The following is a 22088-nucleotide window of genomic DNA, read 5'->3' as shown; positions in this document are numbered from 1 at the left end:
GCCATGCGGTAGAATGAGATAGCAATATCACTTGCTCCCTCTAACGAATAAATGGGTCCCTTGGAGTGGCCGGCGTTGGCCCATCCTGTAGAGGAGCCATTACAAGGACCCGATACTACGTACATTTACTCGTAAAGTAAACTGTTTCGCGCCTACGAGAACAAAAGCAGGTAATAGTATTGAACAAGCTCAGTTCAAAGAATTATTTATATACAGAGTTCAATAGATTTTAAATATTTACATTCGAGATAGAGAGGTTTACAAAGTTGTCGTGAAAGCTCCCATTTGTCGCTGGTCGCCGGCGACCAGCACCAGCAGTCGCTTGTGCATCGCCACTACACAGCAAGTCGCGAGTCGCCGGAGCGCCCGGCGACTTAGTGCCAGAGCTATTAACCGCGAAAATCGAAGTTCGCAAATTGCGGGGATTTTTTTCTGTCACTCTAATTACGCCTTTGTTGGAGTAAAAGAGAAAGATCCCCGCAATTTGCGAATTTCGGTTTTCGCGGTAGCTGCTCTGAGGGCCTATCGCTTACCACGTTCGACGTGTTTTCTCTTTGTCGCACTTGTAAATTCGTACCTAAGTGTGACACGGAGGCAACAAGTCGAACGTGGTTCACGGTAGGCCCTCAGTTCCACCAACCACATTTGACAGACTGATCAACGTCAGCCGGCGCGCCCCAGCGCCTTACTATGACACTTTCCATACATAAAATTTAGCGAACTTAACGATACGAACAGTTTGGTGCAACCGACCCTAAGTGCGTAAACGCTTAGGCACAAACTATAGAAAGTCACAGTCGCCGTCGACCAGTCGACAGTGTGTGACAGCTCTTAAAGGCTCAACAAGCGGCTAAATAAATGAGAGTTGGATTATGAAATGATTAAACACGAACAATGGCCTTAATTTGTTAACCTCTTGTCTTTGTATATCAAGGATCCTGATCCAGACCGGATTTTTAGTAATCTTGCTCTCAACTCTTTAAACCAGCGGTCGACAACCTGCGGCCCGCGGGTCGCATGCGGCTCGTGAACCTGTCAATTTCGGGCCGAGTGCCGCCTTGGCTATTTTGTAAGTAATAGTGACAAACGACAATGTCTCATAAAGTCATAAATATTAACAAAGTACGGCCCGCGTCACCTCCGTTAACTACTATGTGGCCACTTGGCTGCTAAAAGGTTGCCGACCGCTGCTTTAAACGATTGCTCTATACTTAAATTACCGCTGTCACGCTTTTCTTTATTTCATTCCGTCGCCAGTGTAAAATAGGGATTTAACTACTGAAATAAGCACGAATGTAAAATAGCACATGTGAATATATTGACGACGTCCGATTGACAGACAGTTTCTTTTTCCATACCTACTACCGTATTCGAACTTCAAGATACTCACAAGAGACGACACGTACTAGATCCATTCTAAATAAGTTATAGTTTAGATATCAACTAGTTCTCTTTTGCAGCGCAATTCGGGCAACCAATGTCACTTTTACGTTAGATAGAGTAAGATATCTATTCGATGTGAATTGGATCTCTATATAAGTCATATCCTGTGGAAATCGTTCAAGAGTATCTCCAGAATCGAGCAAATGTCAAATTTGACAGGTTAGATCTTAAACATATCGTTATCGTATCTTGGTGATGTCTAAAAGGTATCTAATAGATGTCTATTTCAAAATCCGAATCGGGCCCCTAGACAGCCTACATCATGGTTCCTCTACACGATGGGCCAGCGCCGGCTACTCCAAGGGACGCAGCCATGCAGTAGAATGAGATAGCAATATCACTTGCTTCCTCTAACGCATAAATGCGTCCCTTGGAGTGGCCGGCGTTGGCCCATCGTGTAGAGGGACCATTACAGTTTGAATTTACGATTCGATGAAGACGTAGACTAACCTGACGTTCTCATATCGCTGGATGTAGATCTTGTGGAACTGCTCCTGGCGCGGCTGGCTGGCGATGTCTGCCTTCATCTCCATGGCCACGTGGCGCGGGAGAACTGAGAGCAGGAGCCGTTCCTGAGGACATGGGGAAATGTTAGATTCCGGTGCTTACTAATAGAGATGCGACGGATAGTTATGTGGCCGGATACCTGTTAATATATTTTCTGTAATAATATATTATTCCATGTAAGGGTAGCTTTTGTTAAGTCATTAGAACTCCCACCACACAGCAATTGCGAAGTTAGTGTTCACCGGTTTCTAGACTCCAGGGCACAAGTGCTCGCCTAAATCCAGTGTTTAAGATGAGAACTAGAATAGATAGGGTACCCAATCTAGCATCGAGTAGCGGAATTATCAGTACTGCTATACTATGAATTATCTCAGATGATTTTTTTCGAGTTCGGGTGCGAATCCGTTAAACAAAAGCCTTTGTTTCTTTTAAGAGCGGTCTACAGCTCGTGCCAAAGCAACCATGTCGTTTAAAAAGCAACTATCGTGATAGTATTAAGGTTCAAATTCATATGACAGCTTGTTCAGAGAACAATTAGGGTGGTCTTGTTTTTTGAGATAACAAAAACGTGTTATCTCCGAATGGGTTGTTTCAAGAATTTAAACCATATAATTAGAATGGTAAATTTGCTTCTTAAATGGGTTTGTTCTTGTTCCCATTACTAACGTCGGGGCTATTAGCAGTAAGCATTGTAACCACTGCATAAAGGAAACAATATCTTTTGTTTAACAGATTAGGGTCCGAGCCCGAAAAAATCACCTGAGATTATTCATACTATAAATAGCAGTACTATCAAGTGACAATAGATTATGTTGTTGAGCATTAGACTGATATGGAGTGAGCACTCTTATCTTACGTATGACTAGGTGTACAGTTTAGCTGAGGCAGGTAAGTAGCTTCCAAGTCTAACCTTGCATTCAGTCTACGTCTATCGACAGTAGGCTTACCGACTAAATTCTGCATAATGTATGGCCTCGTGTTTCATGTTTGAGCACGTTTCAATCCTGACTAAGGACGCATTCGGACTTCAACCTATATTCGTAAGACGGAAATTAAAAATGTAAATACCTATTACCGTCGTCGCGCGGGTTGTTATTCTATATGTAAATAACTCTGGCAATACAGTATGTATCAGAACGAAATGCAAAGAAAGAGACCCATTAATATTTAGGTCATATTGAGCAACTTTTACTATGGGACCAAATTTCATATGGGATACTAGACGAGGATATACATATATAATATATAATTATATATAAATACCTATATAGGTACATAGAAAACATCCATAACTCAGGAAAAAACATTTGTGATGAACACACAAATAAATGCCCTTACCAGGATTCGAACCCGGGACCTCTTGCTTCGTAGGAGGCCGTGAAAAGTATGTGTTCATAAAATGAAAGTATAAAACTTGTAAGAAACCCCACGCTATACACACTATTTTATGCCAAAAATTCCTTACTAGGGAAAAAAGCTGATATTTTTTAAACTGCTGGATCGATTTCTATCAAACAAAGCTAAGAACCATCGCACGAAACTCGCTTTCACTTTTAAAAAACCGTTTCGAAATCAGTCCATCCATTCGAGAGTTATGATGCCACAGACAGGGAGACAGATAGACGTCAAACATAAACACATCTAATTTTTATTTTTAACAAGCAGAAACGTCTGTGATACCGTCTTGTAATATGGTGGAAAGATTTGCTGGCTGGGGATGAGGTCTTGGTGGCTCAGATGGCAGCGCGCTGGGGTATCGATCCAGAGGCCATGAGTTCAAGTCTCACAAGACAGTAATTTTTCCACTTTTAAATTTATTCTAAGCTTTATAAACACATCCCGCCCGAGTTCATACAGTGCACAAAGGCAAAACTGAAAACCACTTGAGGAACACTTTAACATTGCAAAGTGCTGCTTTTCCATGGAAAGTAGTAGTTAATTAAATTAAGGCCAGGAAAAGGAAACGCCAGGAAAATGGCTTTCCTAGGACCAATTTTAATTAATGTATTGCTTTTATTACAACTTGGCTAACTGTTTTTCTGACGTTTATTTAATTTTATTACTAGTTTTTTGGAGTTTACTGGAGTTTACCCCTTAAGAATCGATTGTCATATACATACATAATTACATATAGGTACGCCTGTTTGAGATTCACGAAACTTCCACACGGCAGAGATTTCACGTTTACTTTTTTTCCCACGCTCCAATCAAGCACCATAAACTCTACACCGAACAAAATAGTGTTGAAATTCGCGCGCGCACTACATACATGGTGTCTCGAACAATGGAACTATAATTGCGGGGCGCCGGCAAACCTAACAATGTTTGAGCACGGTGTTTGGGTTCTGAATTGTTGAACACGTACGTAACCCTATCAAGTTATGAGGGGTTATGTTAACCATTTTCTAGGCATAGTACTATTTATCGACGCGACAATAGAATTTCAACTTTAGTATTCTGATTTAAGGTTTCAATTCAATTTGATTGCACTTTCATGAAACTTGTCTTCAAATGAATCAGCAAAGGTGGATTAATTTCTGGATTTTTTGGGAGTAGTAGATTCGTGCGGTCTGAAAAAGGGGGCACCCTACACTAGCGTATCCCTAGCATCAAGGTCTAGCCAACTCTATGGTTGCTGCTTGACGATTCTAGTGCAACTGCGCAGCGACACCATCGCGCTGAGTCGCTGACCATAATAGCGCCGAAAAAACGCTAATGGTAATGAGTTTTTAGCAAAAATTTCATTTTTGGTGCAAGCTTTTATCGCTGACTGTACTTTTCTTTCCACAGGCAATTAATACTCATCGAGACAATTCTAAAAACCCGAAACACAATTAGGTTTCGTTGTTTTATCACAGAGTTCCTATGGCCACCTCTGGTCTCCATCATCAGATCAGTTCGATGACTCCATAATATTGCATTTTCACCTGACTTGCGTATGCATGCAAAATTTCAGCTCAATCGGAAACCGGGAAGTGGATCAAATTTAACTTGCAATATTTGATTACAGACAACGGTCAGGTGAAACCACAGACAAAACATCCTCCAGACTGATCATAGTCGCGCTACCCCCTCTGCTACGCATACGGTAATTTTACTCCATGTTCGAGTCGAAAGTGGCTTTGTGTGACGTCCGTGCCTTTGAACAGACCAATCACGGCACGGGACCCGCATTTTTGGCATCATCGGTTGCATGAAATAATTGCTCTAAACTCGGTCTAGAGGATTCCTAGTCTATGGGTGAAACTAAATAAAAGCTTGTAAAAGATGCTAATGCATCTACATTCCACAAATCGGCATGTACTTATACCTCAAGACTAAGATTTGTGGGTATTTTGATACGATTCTCTTTTAATTAAACTTTCTGTAGTCTATTCGATTGAATATTTATATGATTTTTACATACAAATCTTCTACTCGTATAAAAATATATGTTTATCGGACAGTCGTAATTTAAGCATGTCGTTATTAAAAGCTTTTATTTAATTTTGCCATGTTCCAAAAAAGAAAATATTGGCAAAGACTTATACAATTAGAGCGTAACTGCGATTGTATGGAAGCGTTTTTTTGACGACGGGATAGTGTGACACTATTCACGATAGTTTAAATTTATAAGAGGTATTTATATATTTTTAATGAAGACATAAATGTAAATATGCTTCTAATGATATTTTTAACTATGTTCAGCCGAGTTTGTGTCTTTTAACATAAGTACGCAATATTCCAGCGTTCAAGAATTCTTCGTCGGAAGTTCATCATCATCATCATCGCAGCCATAAGACGTCCACTGCTGAACATAGGCCTCCCCCTTGGACCTCCATTCGTACCGGTTGGAAGCCACCCGCATCCAGCGTCTTCCGGCGGCTTTAACAAGGTCGTCCGTCCATCTTGTGGGTGGACGTCCTACGCTGCGTTTGCTAGTCCGTGGTCTCCACTCGAGCACTTTTCGACCCCATCGGCCATCTTCTCTGCGCGCAATGTGGCCTGCCCATTGCCACTTCAGCTTGCTAATCCGGTGAGCTATGTCGGTGACTTTAGTTCGTCTACGGATCTCCTCATTTCTGATTCGATCACGCAGAGAAACTCCGAGCATAGCCCTCTCCATAGCTCGTTGAGCGACTTTGAATTTTGAGATGAGGCCGATAGTGAAAGACCACGTTTCGGAGCCGTAAGTCATCGCTGGTATCACACATTGATTAAAGACTTTCGTCTTGAGGCACTGAGGTATGTCGGACGAAAAGACATTACGTAGTTTCCCGAACGCTGCCCAACCGAGTTGGATTCGGCGGTTGACCTCCTTCTCGAAGTTGGACCTACCTAATTGGACTACTTGTCCTAGGTAGATGTACGAGTCAACAACTTCGAGTACCGAGTTCCCAACAGAGACTGGGATGGGCACAACATTGGCATTTGACATAAGTTTCGTCTTGTCCATGTTCATTTTCAAGCCCACCCGTTGTGAAACTCGGTTGAGGTCATCGAGCATCATGCTGAGTTCCTCCATCGACTTTGCCATGACTACGATATCGTCGGCAAACCGAAGGTGAGTGATGTATTCGCCGTTGATGTTGATGCCAAGTCCTTGCCATTCCAGGAGCTTGAAGGTGTCTTCCATTACGGCAGTAAACAGTTTCGGAGAGATAACGTCTCCCTGCCTTACGCCTCTTTGCAATGGAATCGCCTTCGTGCTCTGCTCCTGTACTCGGACCGACATGGTGGCGTTACTATACAAATACTTCAACACTTCGATGTACCGATAGTCAATATGGCATCGCTGAAGAGACTCAAGCACCGCCCATGTTTCCACCGAATCGAAGGCTTTCTCATAGTCCACAAACGCTAAGCATAATGGTAAGTTATACTCTTCGGTCTTCTGTATAACTTGCCGCAGCGTATGGATGTGGTCTATGGTACTATAGCCTTTTCGAAACCCGGCTTGTTCGGGAGGCTGGAAGTCATCAAGTCTGTGTTCGAGACGGTTCGTGATGACCCTTGAAAACAGCTTATAGACATGGCTCAGAAGCGTGATGGGTCTGTAGTTCTTCAATAGGCTGTTATCACCTTTTTTGAAAAACAGCACCACCTCGCCTCTATTCCATGTTTCAGGCGTTTTGCCCTCGCACAAGACGGAATTAAAGAGCTTCTGGAGGACTTTAAGTACCGGTGTTCCACCCGCTCTCAGAAGCTCTGAAGTGATTCCGTCTTTGCCCGGCGCCTTGTTGTTCTTAAGCTGCTTCAGGGCCATCCTAATCTCGTACAGACTGATGTCCGGGATATCTTCGGTATAATGTCGGGACAGCTTGGCTCTTGGATCTCCTACCAAGCTGTCGACGGGCTTTGCGATCGAAGTGTATAACTGTCCATAGAACCTCTCGATCTCGCCTAAAACCTCCGCTTTGCTCGACGCTATGCTGCCATCTTCCCGTTTCAGCTTCGTCAGCTGGCTTTGCCCAATAGACTTGTCCTTTGCGAACACTTTGGAGCCTTGGTTTCGCTCAATAGTCTCTTTAATACGGTTAGTATTAAAGAGACGCAGATCATGTCGCAAGGACTTAGATATACGTCTATTGAGTTGCCTATATGACTTCGCGTCATCGGGAGACTGCAACTTTAGCGAGCGTCGTTCAGCCATGAGGTTTAAGGTTTGCTCGGTCAATTTCTGAGGTCTATCTTTACGGCGGAAGTTATCCAAGAGTAACTTTAAATAAGTTTTTGCAAACAAAGTTTTGGCACAGTGGCTTAAAACATTCACTAAGGCGACTTGTGTTAACCGTAAATATACCGGGTGTGGCCTGTAACACGAGCAAATAATTAAAACATAGATTGTACTCCTCAAACGGTGACACTTTTGTTCAACAACTTTTAAAAATTATGAAGTATGTAGACATATTGTTCATACAAAATAAATATTATCTTCAATGGACGCCATCGCCACGCCATATCATTGTGATTGACGTTGCTTGTCACGCCTTAAACATAACAAAATTCGCAATACATTGCGTCTTAGAATAAACTTTAAAGTGTATTAAAAATCAAACCACAAGTTATTTTTAAAGTCGCTGAACAAATGTTGGTCAGTATAAGGAGTACAGCCTAAAGTTAAATTTTTTGCTCATGTTACAGGCCACACCCGGTATAAAGTACCTTTTTTATGTAATAGCAAACGAGCAGTACCTGCACCAAATGAAGACTGTCTCTGTCGTTCTCTTGTGTCAGAGGCCAAGATCCTTTTTGGGTAACTAAGCCACTGGACCCGGGTACCTAAGTCCTTAAACTACGTACAAGACCACCGGTGGACGGGCAGCAGCGTCCCTCAAATTCGGTGTACTCGACTGCGATCGCCAATCCGCCTGCCAAGCGTGGCGATTATGGCATTCACCCCCCATATGTGGGAGGCCTATGTTCAGCAGTGGACGTCTTATGGCTGAGATGATGATGATGATGATGAGCTAGTGAAGGTAGGTAAGGTAGGTATATCTTGAACTGTCGCGGCGCACTCGTGTTAAGCCTACTGAATCACTACCACCAGTTTTGCCATTGACAGTACGATCGCATCTAAGTAACTTACTTTCTATGCATCTCGCTCGTACTCGCATATTAGTGCAAGCGAGATGTATAGAAAGTAATTTACGTAGACGCGAGCGTATCTGTCAATGTCAAAACTGGTGGTAGCCGTACTGATCGTTTTAACATGGACGTTGCGTTCGCCGACATCTTTAACAAGTTCGTACAATGTAACTTACAACCTCCAAACATTTACGCTTTCGAACAACGTCGTAAAGCTCTATAAAAATCTTGTCACTTACGCTATTTAATTCCTCCCCTCGGGCAAACTCGGCTCGGCTACATAAGCATAGTCTCCATACTCTCCATTTCCAACAATATCGGTGTTTCAAATGGTATTTACGGTCGGTCGAAATATAAAAACTTGAAGCTGTAAAAGTTTTTCAAGATAAATTGTGTATGAAATAAAAGTTGCTTTTTAGGGTTCCGTACCCAAGGAGCGCGTAGCATTATTCCCGGGCGCATTTTTCCCCACTAGCGTTAGTTCCGCGTAGCGTTAGTTCACAACTTAGCTAGACGAACCCCGCTTCGCGGGGCTCCTATTTCTGGGCGGTTTGCCCTTCGGGCATCTGAAGGTACCTAACGAACCTAACCTACCTAACCTATTAATTTAGTGTGACGTCCATGAAAAGTGGGGAAAAATGCGACCGGGAATAATGCTACGCGGAAATAAAGCGATTGGGGCACTGATTAGCTGGGGGACTGAGTAGCTAGCTACTCAAAACAAAGGAATTAATTTAAAGACACTGCACCTACTTATTCTTTCTGGTCTGTCCCATTGGTTGACTGGTAGAGAATGCCTTAAGGCATTAAGTCCGCCGTTAATACCTTCATGTATTGTGCAATAAAGATTAAAATAAATAAATAAGGATGGATTTTAGACTTTCCATCAGCATCATCATACCATACAGTACCTAGTTGCTTGATAGAATACGTATACGTGACGTAGATATACGCCAAATATGTTTGATATTACACGTCAAACACGGTTTCCCCACATTCTATATTTCCATCAACAGTTTCAACCTACTTTGTTGTTATTAATAAACTTTGTTCTAATATTAATAATAAACTAAACACTGATTTGTGTCCGTCAGCGGTTTTATATTACACATACAACATAGGTCTACCTATCTATCTATCTATTACCAGAGAGAATAGGTGTATAGAGAGTTATGTCATGGTAAATGATGTATGCCACAGAACATTTACTGCCAAAAGATGGCAGACAGAAGATTAAAACTGTTAGAACGAAAGAATAAGGATCAAAGTCAAATGGCGTTCTAACAGTTTTAATCTTCTGTCGAAAGATGGCAGTAAATTTACTGTGGCTACATAATTTACTTTGACAATCCGCCTCTATTTCAATATCGATTTGGTATTACCAGGGGGGTGTCACTACGCAGTTTAGGTACATTTGGCCGGCGGGCCTCCCGGGCAGGGCAGGCGTATGGCGTTGGGCTGCCGCTCGACCGCACGGTCGCCGTGTCACGTGGCGCTCGCGCAAAGGAGATTCACGGTTCGTGCGCGGTTATAAGTTTCATTTTTGCTGCAGGCGGCGAGTATAGGTATAATTTTATACCTAAATCTGACTTTAGTGAAGGAGTGCATTTTCTGTACGGTAGTACTATTAGTTATTCTGTGGTATTAACTTTTGGTAGTCCTTCATTTTTTAAAAGGAAAGTCATATACAAACACTTTTACATTGGTCATTTGTCATTATACACATCGGCTTTCTTATTGCGCGCTTGCTTCCAGCTAGCCCCCTCGAGTGTAATGACCAACGTAGCACGCTTGTATCATAACATAATGTACTATTTTAAAATCACATATTCTGCGTGACCGTCGCTGCCACCAACAGCTTAATACCGGGTGTGGCCTGTAATATGAGCAAAAAATTAAACTGTAGGCTGTACTCCTCATACTGACCAACATTTGTTCAGCGACTTTTAAAAATAACTTGTAGTTTGATTTTTGATACACTTTATAGTTTATTCTAAGACGCAATGTATTGCGAATTTTGTTATGTTTAAGGCATGACAAGTAACGTCAATCAGAATGATATGGCGTGGCGATAGCGTCCATTGAAGATAATATTTATTTTGTATGAAAAATAGGGAGTCTAAATACTTCATAATTTTTAAAAGTTGTTGAAAAAAAGTGTCACCGTTTGAGGAGTACAATCTATGTTTTAATTATTTGCTCGTGTTACGGGCCACATCCGGTATAAGCACGTAATGTTCAGTTAGCAAACTACAATTAAGTTTATAAACACTGCAAAATGCTTTTGCGCCCACGGCAGCCTTAAAACTCCGAGCACTGAAAACTTGCCTCAAAGCGCACAGATGAAAAGCACCCGAGACCTTTGCCTTCTAACTCACTTCTACACAAAAAACCTCATGGAAAAATTTGTAATGGAGGTGAAAATAAACGCTGTCCGAACCTCTAGTGTATATTTCATTCGATAGCGTGACGTGCGTTCGCGTTGTCTATTTTTGCATGGAATTTTGAGCAGCGCGCCAAGCGGGACGTATTAGAAACTCAAAATCCAATACAAAATGACACTTAACGCAAACGCGTACGTCATGTCACGCTATCGAATGAAATTTACACTAGAGGTCTGTATCCCTAGTGTAAATAAAAATTTTCTTTTGAAATACTATATACCAGGCTTTTTACCTGTAGTTCTGTAACTACAAGTAGAAAGCCTGGTAGTATTTTAAATGAAAATTGAATGCAAACATGTAGGTTTAAAATCTTAATCTGAAAGTTCCATTTTCAAGTTCATTTGTTTTTGAGATACTGTATTTACCCATATAACCATTCCAGTCGCAGAATCATCAAAGTGGTAACTAAATGTCAGATGTGTCGTAACAGAGTCCACACAATGTGTCTAGAATTGTTTCGAAACAAAGTGTCGTCGCCGTGTGTACACTTTTCCGTAACAAGGTGTCGACACATTTGTGTGCACTTTGCGTGCGGTTTGCGACTAAATCTGACAGCAAATTTGTGACAGCAAATGTCAATATAAAATACCTCTTGAAAACCAAGGTTTGTCAAACTACTATTAGTGTCTCGTGTGCTCGTAAGTAATTCTAGTAAGTCATCATGGGCGATGCAAATGATAATAATCGACCAAAACCATATAAACACCCAACACCCGTCAACCTTTTACAGAAAAGTTTTTAAAGAAATGCAATAAGCTACTTAGGTCAGCCAACGAATGCTCCAAAAAGTTGTAGAGGGAAATGCTCGGAACACAATTTTTGACTCTGTAACTTGGTTTGGACAAGTTAGGAGGTGAACATATCAAAAGTCCCCGGCCGTAGCCCTTGAGCGGGGGAAGAGAGGGGGCTTTGAAGGTCCCATTTTCCGGTTTTTCGATTATATCTCGGAAACTATGCATCTTAGCGACATGGCCACTTATACAAAATGCAAGTTAATTTAATTTTTTACAAGTTTATTCAGTCAATTTTTTCGATATGTTGAATAGTTTTTGAGATATCCGCTCTTGAAAGTTTATTTAGGGCTCTCAATTTTATCTTGATATATCTACATCAGTGAAGGTGCAAGGCCGTGTATGGTATCGTTTTCGTATAAATCTGGGTTGCTGAATCCATTTAAGGTATCACATTGACACCATTCCACAAAATAAAAAAATATCTTTTTAGGGTTCCGTACCTCAAAAGCAAAAAACGGAATCCTTATAGGATCACTCGTGCGTCTGTATGTCTGTCTGTCTGAATACACAAAATAGTTCTTTACCTATAGATGACAGAAAAACCTATTAGAAATGTGCAGTCAAGCGCGAGTCGGACTTAATGTACGGAACCCTTAATACGCGAGTCCGACTCGCACTTGGCCGGTTTATTTTAAACTCCTCTTGACGCTTAACCGCTGAATCGATTTCGTTGAAATTTAGTATAGAAATAGTTTGCGTCCCGGAACAGGACATAGGATAGATCTTATAACCAAAATCATCTTTTGAAGGTGTGAAAAGTGGCGTGGAAATTTGTACGGGAAATCAATAACCGCTGAACTGATTTATATTAAATTTGGGATGGTCTACATCTTTGATTTAGTTAAAAATGATAAAAAAAACATGACTTCAAACCTAAACTTAAACAGTATTAACTTCAAGAAGTCAATTCTGAATTCCCCCCTACACCTCATTTCACACCTTTAAAGGATGATTTTTGAGATAACTTATTATGTCCTGTCTCGGGACTCAATATATATGTGTACTAAATTTAAATTAAAACTGTTCAGCAGTTTAAGCGTGAAGAGGAGTTTAAAAGAAAGTATATGTTTTTACTTTGGAATGGTGTCAATGTGATACCATAACTAAATTTGGTACTGCGAATTTATACGAAAACGATACCAAACATGGCCTCGTACCTTTAATGTTGTAGAAGTCAAAATAAAATTGAGAGCCCTAAATTCTTATTACTTGACCAAACTTGTGTAGAAGGAAAAGGAAAAATAAAAGTCTTCGGCAGGAATATAAGACACAGATATAATTGTTTTTTTGCGTTACTATTTCAATCATCAAATATAAACATACCTTGATTATATTATTCTAGTGAGATCCTCACAGATAAACAAAAACATTTACTTAAAAAATTACAAGGTCGAAATGTCACGGAACTTGTGAGAGTAATATGTGAAAAATAAAAACTTTTATGACAAAAAATCTGGACACAATTTAAGAAGCATCCCATTGCGTCGAGGAATCATCTGTATTTTTGCTTGTTTCATTACCTCCTCGCTTCTTTTTTTGTCCTTTGTATTCTGTAGCAATTTGTTAGATCTGAAAATAAAGATAACTTGCGTCGTCACGGATGTCGATTTATAGGTTTTAGGGAGTGCAGAATTCGAAAACGATGATCATTTTATAATCCAAGATGGCGGCTACGTATTTTGTCATAAAAGTCGTCATGAATATCGTTTTATAGGTTTTAGGAAGTGCCGATTTCGAAAATGATGACCAGTTTGGAATCCAAGATGTGTGCCGTGCACTTTGTCATAAAAGTCGTCATGGATATCGTTTTATAGGTTTTAGGGAGTGCAGAATTCGAAAATGATGACCATTTTGGATTCCAAGATGTCTGCCGTGCACTTTGTCATATAAGCCGTCATAGATGTTGGTTTATAGGTGTTAGGAAGAGCAGATTTCGAAAATGATGACCATGACCAACAAAACGACATTGTCGTCTTTTGTCGACTTTTAACATAGTGCATGGCCGCCATTTTGGATTCCAAAATGGTCATCATTTTCGAAATCAGGGCCCCCTAAAACCTATAAAACGACACCCATGACAACTTTTATGACATAGTGCATGACCGCCATTTTGGATTCCAAAATGGTCATCATTTTCGAAATCAGGGCCCCCTAAAACCTATAAAACGAGACCCATGACAACTTTTATGACATAGTGCATGGCCGCCATTTTGGATTCCAAAATGGCCATCATTTTCGAAATCTGCGTCCCCTAAAACCTATAAAACGACATCCATGACGATTTTTATGACATAGTGCATGGCCGCCATCTTGGAATCCAAAATGGTCATCGTTTTCGAAATCTGCGCCCCCTAAAACCTATAAAACGACACCCATGACGACTTTTATGACATAGTGCATGGCCGCCATCTTGGAATCCAAAATGGTCATCGTTTTCGAAATCTGCGCCCCCTAAAACCTATAAAACGACACCCATGACGACTTTTATGACATAGTGCATGGCCACCATTTTGGAATCCAAAATGGTCATCATTTTGTAAATCTGCGCCCCCTAAAACCTATAAAACGACATCCATGACGACTTTTATGACATAGTGCATGGCCGCCATTTTGGAATCGAAAATGGTTATCGTTTTCGAAATCTGCGCCCCCCAAAACCTATAAAACGACACCCATGACGACTTTTATGACATAGTGCATGGCCGCGATTTTGGATTTCAAAATGGTTATCATTTTCTAAATCGGGGCCCCCTAAAACCTATAAAACGACATCCATGACGACTTTTATGACATAGTGCATGGCCGCCATCTTAGAATCCAAAATGGTCATCGTTTTCGAAATCTGCGCCCCTTAAAACCTATAAAACGACACCCATGACGACTTTTGTGACATAGTGCATGGCCGCCATTTTGGATTTCAAAATGGTCATCATTTTCTAAATCGGGGCCCCCTAAAACCTATAAAACGACATCCATGACGACTTTTATGACATAGTGCATGGCCGCCATTTTGGAATCGAAAATGGTTATCATTTTCGAAATCTCCGCCCCCCAAAACCTATAAAACGACACCCATGACGACTTTTATGACATAGTGCATGGCCGCCATTCTGGATTCCAAAATGGTCATCATTTTCGAAAGCGGGGCCCCCTAAAACCTATAAAACGACATCCATGACGACTTTTATGACATAGTGCATGGCCGCCATCTTAGAATCCAAAATGGTCATCGTTTTCGAAATCTGCGCCCCTTAAAACCTATAAAACGACACCCATGACGACTTTTGTGACATAGTGCATGGCCGCCATTTTGGATTTCAAAATGGTCATCATTTTCTAAATCGGGGCCCCCTAAAACCTATAAAACGACATCCATGACGACTTTTATGACATAGCGCATGGCCGCCATCTTGGAATCCAAAATGGTCATCATTTTTGAAATCTGCGCCTCCTAAAACCTATAAAACGACACCCATGACGACTTTTATGGCATAGTGCATGGCCGCCATTTTGGAATCGAAAATGGTTATCGTTTTCGAAATCTGCGCCCCCCAAAACCTATAAAACGACACCCATGATGACTTTCATGACATAGTGCATGGCCGCCATTCTGGATTCCAAAATGGTCATCATTTTCGAAAGCGGGGCCCCCTAAAACCTATAAAACGACATCCATGACGATTTTTATGACATAGTGCATGGCCGCCATCTTGGAATCCTAAATGATCATCGTTTTCGAAATCTGCGCCCCCTAAAACCTATAAAACGACACCCATGACGACTTTTATGACATAGTGCATGGCCGCCATCTTGGAATCCAAAATGGTCTTCGTTTTCGAAATCTGCGCCCCCTAAAACCTATAAAACGCCACCCATGACGACTTTTATGACATAGTGCATGGCCACCATTTTGGAATCCAAAATGGTCATCATTTTGTAAATCTGCGCCCCCCAAAACCTATAAAACGACATCCATGACGACTTTTATGACATAGTGCATGGCCGCCATTTTGGAATCGAAAATGGTTATCGTTTTCGAAATCTGCGGCCCCCAAAACCTATAAAACGACACCCATGACGACTTTTATGACATAGTGCATGGCCGCGATTTTGGATTTCAAAATGGTCATCATTTTCTAAATCGGGGCCCCCTAAAACCCATAAAACGACATCCATGACGACTTTTATGACATAGTGCATGGCCGCCATTTTGGAATCGAAAATGGTTATCGTTTTCGAAATCTGCGGCCCCCAAAACCTATAAAACGACACCCATGACGACTTTTATGACATAGTGCATGGCCGCGATTTTGGATTTCAAAATGGTCATCATTTTCTAAATCGGGGCCCCCTAAAACCCATAAAACGACATCCATGACGACTTTTATGACATAGTGCATGGCCGCCATTTTGGAATCGAAAATGGTTATCGTTTTCGAAATCTGCGCCCCCCAAAACCTATAGAACGACACCCATGATGACTTTCATGACATAGTGCATGGCCGCCATTCTGGATTCCAAAATGGTCATCATTTTCGAAAGCGGGGTCCCCTAAAACCTATAAAACGACATCCATGACGATTTTTATGACATAGTGCATGGCCGCCATCTTGGAATCCAAAATGGTCATCGTTTTCGAAATCTGCGCCCCCTAAAACCTATAAAACGACACCCATGACGACTTTTATGACATAGTGTATGGCCGCCATCTTGGAATCCAAAATGGTCATCGTTTTCGAAATCTGCGCCCCCTAAAACCTATAAAACGACACCCATGACGACTTTTATGACATAGTGCATGGCCACCATTTTGGAATCCAAAATGGTCATCATTTTCAAAATTGGGGCCCCCTAAAACGTATAAAACGACATCCATGACGACTTTTATGACACAGTGCATGGCCGCCATTTTGGATTCCAAAATGGTCATCATTTTCGAAATCGGCACTCCCTAAAACCTATAAATCGACACCCATCTCGACTTTTATGACAAAGTGTTTGGCTACCATCTGCATGCAAGACATTTCTATTATTTTTACGTACAAAAATGGCCCCCTGTCAACTTCCAACCGAGATTTAATCGATAATTTATTCGATTAATGTTCAGATTCATTCAAATTCAATCTGTGTTAGGTCGACTAACCTAATCGTGATTAAAATTTGAGGATTAACTTTTTTTATTCCATTAATTAGCGCCACTTGCACCATTCCACTAACCCGGGGTTAACTGGTTAAACCTGGAGTTACCATGGTTACCAGTACAATTTGATACTGGGTTAACGGTTTAACCGCTTAACCCAGGGTTAGTGGGACGGTGCAAGTGGGCCTTAGTCGAATAAACAGTTAATCTATTAAGTCCCATCTCTGACCACGTCATTTTTACACTTTGAGAATATCTGAAAACAAATGAACACAAGGAGCCATTTTGCAAATCGAGTAACTTTGTTATTACTTTTGACAGCGCGTGTCATGTGTCTACACAGAGTCGACACAAAGTCGAAACATTTGCGACTACTTTGTGACTGCAATATTTCTCAGCCTTAAACCATATTTATACATCATAATTAACAAGTTTCGTAGTATGTAAAGCGTTATTTCTATTATCTAAGTATAGTATACGCATCGAAGTACTAAAAATGCATCAAATAATATATTTATGAACACAAGCACTGAGAAGTAAACAATTTCATTTCCGGCTAAACTAAAACAATGTGGTGGCGCGTTGATTATATTACACTTAGTTTATCAAATCACTCGAGCAGTTTAATTCCCCATAATAATTTAAGTCCTATTGTAATATAAATGCAAACAATATATAATTACGTCTTGTAATCCGTTTTAGAGATGGCGTATTAATGTCACTTATTTTTATTTAACTATTTTTCCATCTGACAGTTTCCATTTGACAGGAACAAAATGAACGAATGAACGAATGATTTTGGCATAAAGTAGTCGCAAACTAGTAACAATGTGTGCACACGGCGACCACACTTTATGTCACTTTGTGTCATGTGTCGACCCTTCCCCATTTCTGGTAACTGTGTCGACACGGCGACGACTCTGCGACTGGAATTGTGACCGAAACAGACGGTGTCGACACAAGATGTGTCTACACCGCGTCGTAACGGCGACTGGAAATGGTTGTATGGGTAGATTAGGAGGGCAGCGTAACGCATAGAGTTGGACCAAGAAAAGTCTGCAGCGGATTTGATAGCCCACGAAGCGCAAATGTTATTAATACGTCAAAATTTCATAGAAGTTTGACATTTAAAATAACACATTTACTGTGTGGGCTATTTATCAAATCCGCTGTAGACTTTTCTTGGTCTGACTCTACTTTATTTACTTTAAGACCAATATTGAGAATGACTTTTCAAAATTAAAACTTCTAGGGATTAGAAAATAAATTTTACGCGCGGTTTTTTCTTTTTCTTTGTTTGTACTTCGACACGGTGTCAATATCATCCCCGATTTATACGAATACAATAACAAACTTGGCATATTAGCTTTAACTAATGTAGACATCAAAATAAACTTCATAATCTTAAATTTTACTAAAATTATCTATATGGCTCCACTTCTTAAGGGCCACCCAATACTAGCGTCTATTGAGCATCGGCGTCTAGTCAGCGCTATGGAAAATGGCGTCTCTGCGCAGTTGCGCCAGCGTTGCGTCGAGCAGCAGCCATAGAGTTGACTAGACGCCGAAGCTCGGGAGACGCGTGTGGGCTGGCCCTAAATCTATCCTCGAGTCTTAAGGAGCAATTCTGCCAAAGGTATTTGGTTCACGAAACCCTGTATTTAATCTAGTACACCCGCCTCTATCTATGGTAGGTACTTAAGGGAGAGCAATTTCCTGAAATCGAAGCCGCAAGCATCACACCGACAACATTGCCAGCTAATGTGGGTGATGCGTCACACAGTGAGTCACAGTACATGCTGCTCATTCTCTCGCTGTGTCACTAGGCGCGTCTCGACACAGTCCCCGGTGTACAAGAAGGCGCGTCGTTGCGCCAGCTCCCATGGTTGGTGCGTCATCATACCAGCAACGTTGCCAGCTAGTGTGGGTAATGCGTCACACAGTGAGCCACAGTACCTGCTGCTGGTTCTCTCGTTGGGTCACCAAGCGCGCCTCTACGCAGTCCCTGGTCTCCAAGAAGGCGCGTCGCTGCGCCAGCTCTCGTGGTTGGTGGGTCATCACACCGGCAACGTTGCACGCCGCCAGCACGATCAGGTTGCAGTACATCTGTTAAAACAAACGCGTGTTAACAAACAATGATTTAGTGTTTTTTTTCTGTCTTCGCTACGAGACCATCCGCTGACACGTCTATCAGAACAATAAACAATTGACTCCGGTGGAACAATCAACATGCAACATGGCTGTTATCTCGTGATCCAAGTCTAGTTACTTTTTATTAGTATTAGCATAGGAGCGCGTGCAAACTATTTTGGATACTTAAGTAGTCCGCCTTTCCACTTCTGCTGACTGTACCCAAAAAACCTGTCAGCACGCTGGCCACGATTGCCTGGTGTCGGACTGACAACGTCGCGTACGTCAGTAGTTGGCTACATACCTGCAAGTCGCTGTCGCGGGCCAGGTACAGGTTACCAGCTAGGTCGACGGCAAGACTCCGGCCACGCTCGCCTGGTGTCGGACTGGCAACGCCGCGTACGTCAGTAGTTGGCTACACACCTGCAAGTCGCTGTCGCGGGCCAGGTACAGGTTACCAGCTAGGTTGACGGCAAGACTCCGGCCACGCTCGCCTGGTGTCGGACTGGCAACGTCGCGTACGTCAGTAGTTGGCTACACACCTGCAAGTCGCTGTCGCGGGCCAGGTACAGGTTACCAGCTAGGTCGACGGCAAGACTCCGGCCACGCTCGCCTCGTGTCGGACTGGCAACGTCGCGTACGTCAGTAGTTGGCTACACACCTGCAAGTCGCTGTCGCGGGCCAGGTACAGGTTACCAGCTAGGTCGACGGCAAGACTCCGGCCACGCTCGCCTCGTGTCGGACTGGCAACGCCGCGTACGTCAGTAGTTGGCTACACACCTGCAAGTCGCTGTCGCGGGCCAGGTACAGGTTACCAGCTAGGTCGACGGCAAGACTCCGGCCACGCTCGCCTGGTGTCGGACTGGCAACGTCGCGTACGTCAGTAGTTGGCTACACACCTGCAAGTCGCTGTCGCGGGCCAGGTACAGGTTACCAGCTAGGTTGACGGCCGCCAGCAGGACTCCGGCCACGCTAGCCTCGTGCAGGCGGACTGGCAACGTCGCGTACGTCAGGTAGGTGAAGAGTACGCAGGCGCCGGCACCGATGCTCATTGATCTGTGGGCAATAGTTGTTTTAGATATTTTCGATTAATAGTAGTTTATGTGTTTTACATAATGCCTAACTATGTATATGTAGTTATAATTATATAAGCTCTCCATGATGTGTACAGGAACCGCATGTTACGACCGCCATTGCTGCATTTGGTCAACTGTTTGCAATTGACATTTAATTTTCAATTAAAACGTCATCTCGACTGATAAATAAGTACCTACTAGAAAATAGGTCTAATTTATTTATTTTTCAGAGATGTTTGAAATTAGGAAGTCATTAATATCGGTATATCGACATAATTACTATGCAACATGATATGTGAGAGATGGTGTTTCCACCAGAGATATGTGAGAATGCGTAGCGAGGGATGTGTTTGTTAAGAACCAATATAATCACTTCATTTGTTTTCCGCGCTCAGCGTGTAGTGATTCTATTAGTTTTTAACAAACACATCCCTCGCTTCTTCTCGCACATCTCTGGTGGAAATATCTCTGGTGGAAATATCTCTGGTACAGCCTTCTCCGCCTTGCTGGGCCACCTTTTGAAGATACGAAGCGATTGTGGTCATGATCTAAATTGGCAATGTATTTAATTTTGCGTAATACGCTACATAAAGATGTAGTACATACTTGTTTTCCATCTTATTGTCTCGGAAACGTTCGTATTTGTCATGCTAGTTCAGTCAACGTCAGTACATTTTATACCGAGACTGACTCAAATAGCAAGACACGTTCGCGCGTTGCCGTGTTACGATGGAATATAATTACGCATTACATCTCTGTAATGACAATTTGTCCACAAATGTTCAAGCTACAGGTATTTTTAGGGGACAAGATACAGCGCTTTATCTGCAGGTCAACTTTCAGGTTACACAACCAACTTCGCCCCATCACAGTCCGCGCTATTAAACTTAACTACGCTTTGGGTATAGTTTGGGAGTTTGGGACAAACTATCATGTAGGTAGGTACTCGAAATTAGCAGCTCATTAAGAATGACTCATGCTAGACCGGGTCAGGGCCGCGTCGAGGCGTTGGACATGTAATTTTACGTATACACATAGTTACGCGATTTTTGTAAATAATAAAGTCAAATCAGGTAGGTAGTTGAAGGGCCGCCAAACGTAGTACGGAAATCGTTGAAAACCTTTATTCATAAAACAGTAAAACTCTGTTAAATTTTGCCTCTTTCTAACAAAAGAAAGTCAAAATGACAGATAAGGATAAACGATTATCGATGGCTTGTTAGAGGTGAAGAAGTTTAATTTATGTAGGTATAACGACATTAATGTCTATACAAAATAATTATCCAAAATCCTAAAACCCTAGTTATGCCCTCGAATTTATTAAAGCTAATCATGTTAGACTTAAAACCAGTCAACTTTTCCTAACACCGTTAAGCAAGTTTCGAATTCCGCATTGGAATCTGATTTACCCTTTGAAAGCGAAGTTTTGATTACGTTCTAAAACGACTTATAATCGTAGCTAGCGTACCATCGTCCACTCTGTCAATTTGACCAAAATCAAATCTTATTCCGAAGGCATAAAGTCCACCGATGGTTAGTTAAGACTTGCACGGCAGATAAAACTTTTCGTGTGGGGAAAGTTGCGATTTTAAAAAGTCTTATAGGTCCGGTCAGTCCGGTAGCAGATGTATGGCGCTTAAGACTTTTGGTAAATACGGCTTACGGCCTTTAGTTCGAGGAGAGCATCGATTCGAAAGAGTCCTATGACAGTAGCGGGTGTAAGGCGCTTAAGACCTTTCAATTAATTGGGATAGGCGATGAAGAAGTTTTCTGGAGTAGCGATGACAGTGTGTTTAGTTGCGGGCAATGTCCACTGGAACGTTTTGAGGGCCTTTGTACGAGGAGCTTTCTAGAAAATCGTTCCTGCTATAGTTTGTTGATTTTGAATCAGGTGAATGGGTTTATTTGACAGGAAACCATTACCTGACGTAAGATGTGCCAACGATAGCTAACACAATCAGTAGGAAGATTTGAGTTTATCAGTAGG

The 22088-nt window shown here is 41.9% G+C and overlaps 1 protein-coding gene across 1 annotated transcript in view; it reads right to left on the bottom strand.

The window, feature by feature from the left end:
• LOC134679274 (adenylate cyclase type 5-like) overlaps positions 1 to 22088 on the bottom strand; it is a 367970-nt gene that overhangs the window by 85574 nt on the left and 260308 nt on the right. Inside the window, exons 10-12 of the mRNA XM_063538168.1 lie at positions 19925 to 20081; positions 18852 to 19001; positions 1894 to 2015 (exon numbers count right to left, since the gene is read on the bottom strand). Coding sequence (XP_063394238.1) covers positions 1894 to 2015; positions 18852 to 19001; positions 19925 to 20081 — 429 coding nt within the window. The remainder of the gene's footprint in view (positions 1 to 1893; positions 2016 to 18851; positions 19002 to 19924; positions 20082 to 22088) is intronic.

Source organism: Cydia fagiglandana, chromosome Z, assembly GCF_963556715.1.
Source record: "Cydia fagiglandana chromosome Z, ilCydFagi1.1, whole genome shotgun sequence".
NCBI lineage: Eukaryota > Metazoa > Arthropoda > Insecta > Lepidoptera > Tortricidae > Cydia > Cydia fagiglandana.
This window is presented reverse-complemented; position numbering and strand designations above follow the sequence as displayed.